Source organism: Drosophila ananassae, chromosome 2R, assembly GCF_017639315.1.
Source record: "Drosophila ananassae strain 14024-0371.13 chromosome 2R, ASM1763931v2, whole genome shotgun sequence".
Lineage (NCBI taxonomy): Eukaryota > Metazoa > Arthropoda > Insecta > Diptera > Drosophilidae > Drosophila > Drosophila ananassae.
The window spans coordinates 1,586,688-1,597,988 of record NC_057928.1 but is presented as its reverse complement, the minus strand read 5'-3'; the positions used below and the strand labels follow the sequence as shown (position 1 = coordinate 1,597,988).

The 11,301-nt window shown below is 40.7% G+C and overlaps 1 protein-coding gene across 1 annotated transcript; it reads left to right on the top strand.

Annotated features, from left to right (window-relative positions):
• Positions 1-9,652: 9,652 nt before the first annotated feature.
• LOC123257061 lies at positions 9,653-11,044 on the top strand. The gene is made up of 3 exons (XM_044714487.1): positions 9,653-10,168; positions 10,254-10,500; positions 10,977-11,044. Exons 1-3 carry the CDS (start codon positions 9,653-9,655, stop codon positions 11,042-11,044), a joined length of 831 nt encoding a protein of 276 aa, XP_044570422.1.
• Positions 11,045-11,301: the final 257 nt, after the last annotated feature.

Sequence of the window (11,301 nt, the reverse complement as noted above, 5' to 3'; positions counted from 1 at the left end):
TACAGCACTTTTAGATTTGACGGACCTCTTCGAATAGGCGGAAGACTCTTAATCTTTATTGACTCCAATTCCAGTTCAGAAGAGGTTAAGTTACTAGAGCTTGCTGAGATTTAATTCACTCAGGATTCAAAGCGGTTTTAAAACTTTTTAAACACTAAGCGTAAACATTTATCTATCATCTCTATCATTTATCCTCTTCTACTTACGTTTAAAAAGGCATCTGCGACCTCAGATCAGGCCATTGCCGATTTATTCGCAATACTTTTACAAACAACTTATTCACCTTCTATAATCTCAAGACATAAGCAGAGGCATTTCAAAATTTTCAGCTATTCCAAAGTTATTCAAAAAATTAATTTGCTCATTTGCAACACCTTTAAAGTTCAATCATTTCTCCATGTCAACATGGTGAAATTAGGCGTCGCTCTACAACCACTAATTTATTGGAGTTCACATCCTTTGTCATAGATGGTTTCCGAAAGGGACTTTAAGCTGATTTTATTTACACAATCTTCAGTAAAGCATTTGATTCAGTCAATCACCCATTCCTGTTGAGCAAACTGAATCTTTTGGGATTTCATACAGTCTCCTTACGTGGATATGCAGCTACTTAGATGAAAGACGATGTTAAGCTGCAATACTTATTCTTTGCTCTTAGTGAACTTAACTGGGATGCAAACTTTCACCTTATTTAAAACTTATTTTAGTTCGACATATGCACAACATGATCCTCTTAAAGGGGGAAAGATCCGAGATAGAGTAAGAGTAGAGTAGGATAAAGTCAGATATCAAGAGGAAGAGTGTTGCACAGATTTAAGGTTGTAAGTAGATCAAAGCGACAGTATGTGATGGAGACCATTGTAGTTCGAACATTATACGTTAAAGGGATGATGAGGGGCTTGAAATACCTTAAAGGGATGATGAGCCTGGTGAGGACTAGATCGATAAAAGGACATGAATTTACATTTCGATCCATTAAGCTTTAGGTTATTTGCTAAACACCAATTTTGAAATTTATCCAAATCGGATTGAAGTCGGATTGGGCGCTAGTAAATGTTAGTATACATACAGACAAAGCCTAACATCATAAGCGTACTTAAGTACAAGTGAATCAGTTTAGGCAAAGGGCAAGTCGTTAATAAAAAGTGTGAAAAATAAAAGTCCAAGATGGCTTCCTTGGTGCACCCCTGATGTGGTGCGGACTAAACGCGAGGTAACATCTTTAAAGAAGACACGTTGGGTTCTCCCAAATAAGTAGCTCGAAATCTAGATAAGGAGATCAGTTCGCAATCCCAAAAGACTGAGTTTGCTTATAAAAGCGAATGAGAGTCAAATGCTTTACTGAAGTCAGTGTAAATGACGTCTGTTTGTATTCTGGAACCATTCCGGAGCCATGTTAAGATAAAAGATATAGCTCCAATAAGTTGGTAGTGGTGGGCCGGTGCTTTATGAAGCCATGCAGGCACGGAGATATTATTGAACTACATAGGTTTTGCAAATGTGGAGTGATTAGTTTTTCAAAAAGATTTGAAATTGCTGACAATTTAAAATGCCTCTATAATTTGCAGCGTCGGATTTGTTCCCTTTTTTTTGTAAGATTCTTTCCAGCGATAGATATAAGACTTTAAGAAGCTGTTTGCATAGAGCCTCATAGCAGTTCTTCAGAACACAGCCTGGTATTCTATCGGGGCCTGGCGAATAAATGGTCTTGACCTTAAGAAGATCCGATAACACACCACTTTGATCAAAAGATGGGCAAAATATAAGCTTGGCTGATCGGATCGTCCGTTGCCTGATCGGTGTTGAGAACTTATATCTCAAACGTAAGCAGAGGAGAAAAAGATACATGTATGCACTTAGTGTTTACATAGTTAGAAAACTGCTTCGGATCCTGTGTAAACTGAATCAGGCAGCGACGAATATAACTCCTATAATATTTTGCGTTATGCACAGTGAAATTGGACCGAGCTGCTAAGTATCTTGTACAGTCAATTATTTGATGTTTATTTATGAGTCTTTTCTTAATGTGCTTTAATTTTAAAAGGTGCCTTGAATACCATTTCGGTATTCAACAGTCGGATTTGTATAAGAAGCGGACGCAAAGAATTGAACTTTATGAGATTTAAGTGGAGACTTAATTAAAGCAATTAAAGTCTTGGTTTCAGTTAAAACCTCAAGAGTGTGATATAGCCGAAGAATTATCTGTATGCGTCCAATATAAATAAATGATACACCAATCATAGAGTAGTTTTAATTAGAATATTTTTACCAGAAAATTTTCCAAAAGTTATTTAAGTTGGAAGAAATTTGGCGACAGTAGTCGGAACATTAGAGTCACCAAAAAAAAAAAAGTTTTCTCTCTTTTCTAATCACATTTTTGAATCTAATTCAATTTTTATATCGGTAATTCAATCAATTTTGCTTAGGAAAATATGCAATATAGGTGTAGAAAATTACACTTTAAAAATATTTTATTGCAAGTAAACAATAAAATCCATAGTGGAAAACTAACTTTAGGCGGATCCGAATTAGATATACACTTACAGCGAAGGCTGTCCTTACTACCTACATAAAAAGGCAAAGTTTGTATTTTTGTTTTAGCTCAATAAAAAGGCTCACGAACTTTTTGTTTTGATATTCATATTAATTTATTATCAGAGAATTTAAAAAAGTTTAAAAAATTCCTAATGGCGGCTAAAAGTGGCACATTTCTGTGGGCATGGTTTTAAAGGTAGAAGGATGGGACTTTTTAAAGATTTTATTTTAAGTGATAAAAGGAGCCCATTGTAATATCTAGGTGTTACTCCAATGAGTTTCGTTTTAAAACTGTTTTAATTTTATACAATTCTCATACAAGAAAGATACATAAAAATCTTAAATCTATTCAAAAATACTTATCAACGGACTGCACGCTGACATGCTATGTGACCCTTTCATAAGTGCTTTAAGTGCACCACATAAGTATTTGTTTAGACTGCAGGAAATCGTTTTTAAACCATGCTAATAATCACTTATTCCCATGGGTCCGATCTCTTGAAATTCTATCTTCGGAATTTTTATCGTGTTCGATGCTTGAACATTAAGAAATTAATGTTATAAAATTATTATTACAAGGATTAACTACAACTTATTTGTCTTTAGGCGATATTTAGAAAATATATCTTAGGATATAACCTAACCTATTAAACTGCATCAGTATATCAGTTTCGGCTCCGCTCGAAGTTAGCTTACTTTTCTTGTCCGACCATAGGATGTTATTTGGTATAAAACAGATTTCAAAACGAATACACATTTTTTTGGTGAGGTGTGTTAAAATGTATTGCTTCTTCTTCAGCCATAAGCCAACTTTGAGCACCTATAAGCTATAAGAGATAAAGCTACCTGATTTGGCAAATAGTCTCCTATTACATAGATCCACGCAGATCAAGTATGTCAAACTATTCCAATTCGTAATTTATACCAACAAAACTCAAAATTATTTTTAAAATCTGTTTAAACTACTTGTCGGGTCAAGCAGCTTTCTTTTCTTTATCTTTGCATTTGCGCCATCATGCGCTATCGATGGCGATGAAACCGGAGGCGATGATAAATGAGCGGCTTAGCGAATTGGAAGGTATCGTCGCGGATTCACAAGTAGCTGTCCGAGATGGATGTTGCAGAACTTTGAAGCGATCTACGCGTCAACTTTAATGCTAGTTTTAAAGATGCTTCGTGCTGTTTCAAATATTTTTATAGTTTTAACTAGTTTTTTAGTTTTGAAGCTATCGGGTTTAAACTTGGCACACATCCTTTTTCATGCAGATAAATTGAAATTGATAAATTTAAATAGCTGATAGAAACTTGGGACTTTTCCATTTTTTTTAAATTAATTTCATTTCGAAGTTCTCATAAGGATCGGCATATTATATTTGAACTGATGTATAGCTTACAATATAAACTCCTACTTAACTGCAAAGGTATATGAACTTTGGCTTAGATCAAATTCAGCTATCTCTTTCTTTGCAAAAAAGGTTGGTTTTTCTTTGAGGTGCTTGTGTATTTCGAAGGTAAAAATATTAACGTAATGTAAAATTATGTTAGAGCTGTATTCACTAACATCACAGGCCAACAGAAAAAAAGATCCATTCCTTTCTCCCCTTCTTTTTTTTGCTGGTAGGTACTCGGAAACTAGTGCATTATTCATTTTTTAAATATTTCTAGTTTTTAATAATATATATTTATTGAAAGACACAACACAATTCGATGATATTCAACATTCTATTTTTCGGTCAAGGTTTTACCATTTTCTGGAAATGCTAAAATTTAATCAATTTCTGTGAATGATAAACCTATGTTTGTTCTAGACTTTGGTTCAAGAGAGCCTAACGGTTATGGAGAAAGTGAAATTATGAGTGCAAATTTTATGTTGTTTGCCTGTGAAATTAGTATTTAGTAAGAGAATTTACAATTTAAAACGTTTAAATCAAATGTCAATCAAAGTTGGACAGCGTCACTAAAATTCAGACATTGCCAAATAACAGATTCAGCACCCTCAACGATCTCAACGGCATGAAGCCGCGTGAATATTAATATTAAACGGCAGACAAAATCGGTTGTTATCAAAAAACTAAATTGGCATAATTGGCGGATCAAATGGGCATGAACCAGTTCTATATCAAATTAATAAAACAAAGCAACATTAATGAAACGAAAATCACAATTTTTACAATTTTACCGTATTGCTAAGCGTTTGTACAGTTCCATATTTGGGTAAACATTTTATGGATTTGAAAAAATTGCTAATTTGCACATTACAATTGTTTTTTTTTAGAAAAATCAATCCAGTAAACATAATGGAATATAATATTGTTTGCTCGTTAAAATCGTGCAATAAGCCTATTTCATCATCCCAGCCCAGCATCTATTGTTGGCTGTGTGAAAGTGTTTCACATGCCAATTGTGCTGACCATACGGCATATGGTGTGGATGCCATTTCCCGCCATGTTGGCCTCCATTATTATATATTATTATATATATTATTATATTATATATTATTAAAAAAATATATTAAAAATTTATCTTATTTATCCAAAAGTTCAAGGATATAAAGTCACCTAGAGTTTCCAGCTGATCGCAATCGGACATAAGATAACATAATAAACGGATTGAAGAGCGGACAAAGGAAATCAGGACTCCTCATCGTCAGCCTGTAACCAAGTTTCTGTTAAAAGTATAATGTGGGAAACAAAGAAAGAACTATCAGAACAGAGTTTCCGCCGAATTCATTAAGTATTCTTTTAGGTAGGAGTTTATGATGAAATTGTTTGCTTTTAGAAGGATGTAGGAGGTACGAGGATAGTCAGTGGCTTTTACATGTAATGGTTTGACTCCTATAGGTTTGCAATTTTTTCTTCACCTTACTAGGCTGATGTTTTTAAATAAAAAATTTGAATGGCGGAATGACTAGTAAGGGTTTTGGTGTCGCAGGTACTAATACTGTAACATCAGTCAGTACGGGTGGTCCGAATGGTGGTGCTGCGATATTCGGAAGCAGCATACCGCATGCTTTTCTTACCGCCTAATCAGAATGCATTCTGTCAGCTAAGCAGGCTAAAGATCTTACGCTTTGGAGAATCATTTAGTGTGAATCAAGCTCACAGAGTTGATTTTACGAAAACCACTAATCAACTCTTTAAATCTGTTAGTCTGTATTGGTATGAACGTCCTAATAAGCACGACCACTATCACAACAGTAGTGGAAACCCAACCTGTGGCCAATGGCATCTAAAGCCGTGTCAAAAAATGTCAAAATCATCTTATTACAAGACTTAACAAAACAGACGAACTATAATTTAATTTTAACTAATTTTAACACTTTAACAAAAAAAAAGAAAGCTTCAAAGAGAGCGATTGGTTGAAGTGGTAAAGAATGTAGGTAATAGAGATAAGAATCTCTATTGCACGAAAATAGAAGCAACACCAAAAAGAACAAGCAAAGCCGAGCTATGATTCGAATAAAATTTACAAATTTTTATTCAAATACATCACTGCATTCGATTTTAAAATCTGTGAAAATAATATGCTTTATTAATTTTAAATAAGAAACGACGAATTTTTTACAAAACAAATTAAATAAAAACGCAGTTTTAAAATAAGATGAGGATGTCTCCCAGAGCGGCAAACAAATAGAAAACTAATGTCAGTAAATCTGACTTTCACAAACTTTAGTAATCGCAGGCTCATTTTTCAAGCTCATGTTAATGAGATAATGAATCTGAGGGCCGTAGAGTCCGCATCTGCGTCGAGGCTTCGCGAGCTTTTGGACAAATTTAAGCATGGGAACGACGAAGCAGATTGCTAGCTGCATCATTATCCAGGTGCTGTTGCAGAAGGTTGATGATGCCACGCAGTCTAAGTGGAAGGAAATGCAAGCTGAGTCGGATTCCTTGGATTGCATTCCAACGTGGGAGTCCATCGCCAGTTTTCTAGAGCAGAGATGGCGGACTTTGGAGAGCATGGATTTGCCGACGACATTGTATGCACCAATCCTTGCGGTAGGCCGGCGTAGGTCCTTTCATTCAGGTAACTCTGCATTTGTGATTACCAACTCGTCCGCATGCATGATTTGTGAGGGCCATTCTCACATAATAAACTCCTGCCCAAGGTTTTTAAGCTTGTCGCCTGAGGATCGTTTAGGCGAAGTTAGGCGATTGGATTTATGCCGGAAGTGCCTTGGAGCTGGGCACCTATCTCGGCATTGCAATTGGATTATTTTACGAGCTGCTTTGGGCAAATTCATTTGTCCCTGCACCGATCCTGTCACAAACCTGCACCGATCCAATTGTGAAGGCGTCAAAGGAAGAATTGGATTGCTCGGCATTGCAATTCGTCAAGCTGCCGTGCTTGTGGACGCAGGCATCATAGTTTGCTGCATTTTGGTGGAAATTCGCCATCTCAAGGCCAACACTCCTCTCCCGAGGTTTCTGCATCTTGCGACGCTGTTTCTCGGTCGGCGTCCGCTCACGTCAATTCTCTTGTAGCCAAGGATCGTTTTGGCGATGTGGTGCTGCTAGCCACTGCCAATATTTTGGTCAGGAACCGCTCCGGAGTTCTACTGCCCTGCCGAGCGCTGCTAGATTCTGGTTCGCAGGTCCATCTAGTCACCTCAAGGCTGGCGAACCAGCTGCAGCTGCGGATAAGGTCTCCGGTTTTCCACTGATGGGTTTTCTGTGCAAGTCAGCTTGCAATCCCAATGCTCTGACTACTCGGCGCAAGTAACTGCGATCGTAGCCTCCAACATCACTGACCTTCAGCCCAATTTTGCATTAGACGTCAGCTCTTGGAAAATTCCTGCCAATGTAAAGCTAGCAGATCCTCAGTTTCACCAGGCGCAGCGAGTTGACTTGCTAATTGGAGCTGGATTATTTTACGAGCTGCTTTGTGTCGGGCAAATTCATTTGTCCCTGCACCGATCCTGTCACAAACCTGCACCAATCCAATTGTGAAGTCGACAAAGAAAGAACTGGATTGCCAGAGTCACTTTGTTAAAAACTTCGTGCGGTTAGAAGGTGGTGCCTATACAGTCAGGTTACCAATTAAACACAACTCCGGTTTATTGGGTGATTCGTACTCACAGGCTCTACGTCGCTTCCAGTCGTTAGAGAGGAAACTGTCTCATCAGCCCGAACTGCGCACTCAGTATTCGGCCTTCATAAAGGAGTATCTTAACCTAGGTCATATGTCCCTGGTTCCGCCGGAGTTGCATCGAGACTGCAAATATTTTCTGCCACATCACTGTGTGCTAAAGAAGGGCAGCACCACGACGAAACATAGAGTGGTGTTCGACGGTTCCGCTGTTACCACCTCCGGCTATTCTTTGAATGACATATTAATGGCTGGGCCGGTCATCCAATCTAAGCTTTTTCACATCCTGCTGAGGTTTCGTTCGCATCCGGTAGCGCTGACTGGCGACATTTGTTAGGTGTACCGATGTGTGAGGATGGCGTCGTCTGACAGCTTCTTGAGGTGCATTCTGTGGCGAGATTCCCCTCTGGAGGAGCTACAAACATATAAATTGGACACTGATACTAATGGAACAAAGCCTGCGTCCTATCTATCCGTTCGAGCGATGCACCAATTGGCTAGGGACGAGGTGGAAGACTTTCCAGTGGGATCCGAAATCTTGCTTCGAGATGATCTCATTTCTGGTGGCAGCTCCAAGGAGGAGGTTATTGGCATTTTTGGGCAGATATCAGCGCTTTTGTCCAAGGGCGAATTTCAGCTGCGGAAATGGTGCTCCAATATCCCTAGCGTGTTGGACGGCGTGCCTAAAGAGGATCGGAAGGTTATCTAACTTTTGATGACGGCAGCAACTTCACGAAATCGTTAGGATTGGCTTGGGATCATTCCACAGATCAGCTGCTGCTTTCGTTTTCTTCTCTTCAGTCCACTTCGAAGCCGTCTCGACGTTCTGTCCTGTCATCAATAGCGCGGTTATACGATCCGCTGGGCCTTGTTGGTCCAGTGGTTTCAAAGCAAAAATATTCTTGCAGAAGCTGTGCCGAGAGCATCTTTCTTGGGATGAAAGCTTACCTCAGGGTTTTTACACCGAGTGGCAAGAGATCTGCCGGAGCTTCAGTCACACAAAACGTGCAGAATTTCCTCGGCTGGCACTTACGTCTGGAGCACTTGTGGAGATTTATGGATTTTGTGACGCCAGCATTGAAGCCTACGGAGCATGCTACATAGTTTCCAGGTCGCCAGGGACTGAGAGCCGCTTTCTATGTGCGAAATCTCGAGTATCGCCTCTTAAGACGTTAACTGTACCGAAGTTGGAGCTGGCTGGAGCTGAGTTGTTGGCGAGAATGATGGCAGAGGTTCATAGTCTAGGCGCTTACAGAGGAAAGTATTTTTGTTGGTGCGACTCTTCAACCGTGTTATCGTGGATTCGAGAGGAGCCTGCCACGATATGTGCTTACGTTGGAAAATCCAGCAGATATCTTGTCTCGTGGAGCCCTTCCTACTGAGTTGATCGGATCCAGACTATGGTGTCAGGGTCCGCCCTATCTGTTAAAGACACAGGAGCACTGGCCAGTGACGGTAGTAGTCGAGAAGCCAGCGTTAGAGCTTCGTCCTTCAGTTTTATTGCTGAAGTCGCCATATACAGACATCGTGGCGACATGCAAGTACGTTAACTCCTTTCCAGCTCTTCAGCGAGTGTTTGCTTACGTCTATAAGCTTGGCAGACGGGTTCGGCATAAAGAAATTACCGTTCATGATCTCAAGGCGGGTACTCGCAAGCTTTTGTGGGCAGTTCAGCGCGCTCATTTTGGTGATTAAATAAGGTCGTTGCCGACAAAGGGAATGGTTGCCTCCTCCAGTTCGCTGGCTTCGTTATCCCCCTTTTTGGATCAGTTTGGATTGCTTCGAGTAGACGGGCGTCTCAAGAATTCATCCTTGGATTACGATGGTCGTCACCCAGTAATTTTGCCCAGGAGCCATCCGGTAACGCGAAGCATAGTCCTTAGCTTTCATGAGCGCAACCTGCACGCTGGACCTCGATCGTTATTGGCGTTCTCAGTATTGGCCGATTGGGGGGAGAAAAACTGTGCTCAAGGCGACAAATACATGTGTGAGATGCTTTCGGATGAAACCTCGTTTGTTGGAGCATGTAATGGGCGATCTTCCAAAGGAGAGAGTGGAAGGTTATCAAGTCTTCGATGTAACCGGCATCGATTTTTGCGGTCCTTTCTTCTATAAGTCGGAGGTTCGCAACAAGGCTCCCATAAAATGTTACATTAGCGTCTTCATTTGTTTCACGACAAAGGCCGTCCATTTAGAGCTGGTGAGGGATCGGTCCACCGCCGCCTTTCTGCTTGCACTGAGGAGATTTATTTTTATCAGGAAGAAGCCTCGACAGATCTGGTCCGACAACGCCACCAATTTCGTTGGAGCCAAAAATCAGTTGAGCGAATTAAAGAGACTATTTCTTGGCGACGAGCACCAGAGAGCTGTCTTGGATTTTTGCCTTCCAGAATCAATCGAGTGGAAGTTTATCCCTCCCCGTTCTCCCCACTTTGGCGGCTTGTGGGAAGCTGCTGTATCCGCCAAGTATCATTTTTATAGAGTCGTGGGCTCGGCTGTACTAAAGGCCGACGATTTGCAGACGCTGGTGTACAATATTGCTGCAGTGATTAATTCGAGGCCATTAGTCCCTCTCTCTGAAAATCCTGCTGATCTGGATGTCCTGACTCCTAATCATTTTCTGCACGGAGGGCCTCGTCTTTCTTCAGCAGTGTTTCTGGTCCAGATGGAAGGAAGAGTATTTAACCCTGTTGCAGCAACGGTCCAAATGGCGCATCCCTGGTCAAGGCATAGCAGTAAATGACATCCTGCTGGTGAAGGACGAAAACTTGCCTCCAATAAAGTGGCCCCTGGCGAGGGTGTCGGAAATGGTCGTCGGAGATGACGGAGTGTGTCGAGTGGCGCTGCTGAGCTACGGAGACGGGCAGTCAACAAATTGTATCTGCTGCCCCTTCATGATGCTGTTGAAAGCCCATCTTCCAACGGGGGGAGTATGTCGGGTCAAGCAGCCGCCGGAAAGAAGTTTGGACGGCAATAATTTATTGAGTTTGTGACGTCACTCTCTTTTGTACTTATGTTCGCGTCGCCCGCTCTCGTGCATTCGATCGGCCACCTGCATCTGCCGTTATGCACTAGCGTTTATCTCGCTCTCTCCCGGGCTCTCTCGATCGCTCCGCAGCATCAAGCGTTGAGCCGCGCTCCCGTTTTGTATTCTAATTCGGTATTCACCCCCTCGCAGTCGCATCTATCCATAAACAACTTTGTATAAAGACAAAACATTCTAAATAAATTATATGAAATTGAACTGTGCTTGTTTTTACTAAAGTAATTTTTCGAAAGGTCTGCACGCTTCCGCGGCGTAGATGACTTCCTCGCGTGAGCTGAATTTTTTTATTAATAATCCATCTTTTCAGGTTCGGGAAGAGATAATAGTCCGAGGGAGCCAAACCGGGTGAATAAGTTGGATGCCGAAGAATTTTGAGCCCTAAGAAACTTATTTTAGCCGTGGTTGCTACGCTCTTGTGCGCCGGTGCATTTTCTTGCAAAAACAAAATTTTTTTTCGCTTCATGTGAAGCCATTTTGCGGCGATTTCGGCCTTCAATCGCTCCAATAATTCACAGAAATACTCGCTATTGATGGGTTTTCCTTATTCGAGGTGGTTCACGAAGAGTTTGCCATGACAATCCCAAAAAACTTAAGCCTTAACATATGACGCTCAAAATATGACGAGTGCGCTC

Excerpts from the sequence above, each read along its gene's own strand:
- LOC123257061 (XM_044714487.1), top strand. The coding sequence starts at position 9,653 with ATGGGCGATCTTCCAAAGGAGAGAGTGGAAGGTTATCAAGTCTTCGAT. Across the intron at positions 10,169-10,253 it reads TGGTGTACAATATTGCTGCA|GGCCTCGTCTTTCTTCAGCA; the intron begins GTGATTAATTCG and ends TTCTGCACGGAG. Across the intron at positions 10,501-10,976 it reads AGACGGGCAGTCAACAAATT|GTTCGGGAAGAGATAATAGT; the intron begins GTATCTGCTGCC and ends CCATCTTTTCAG.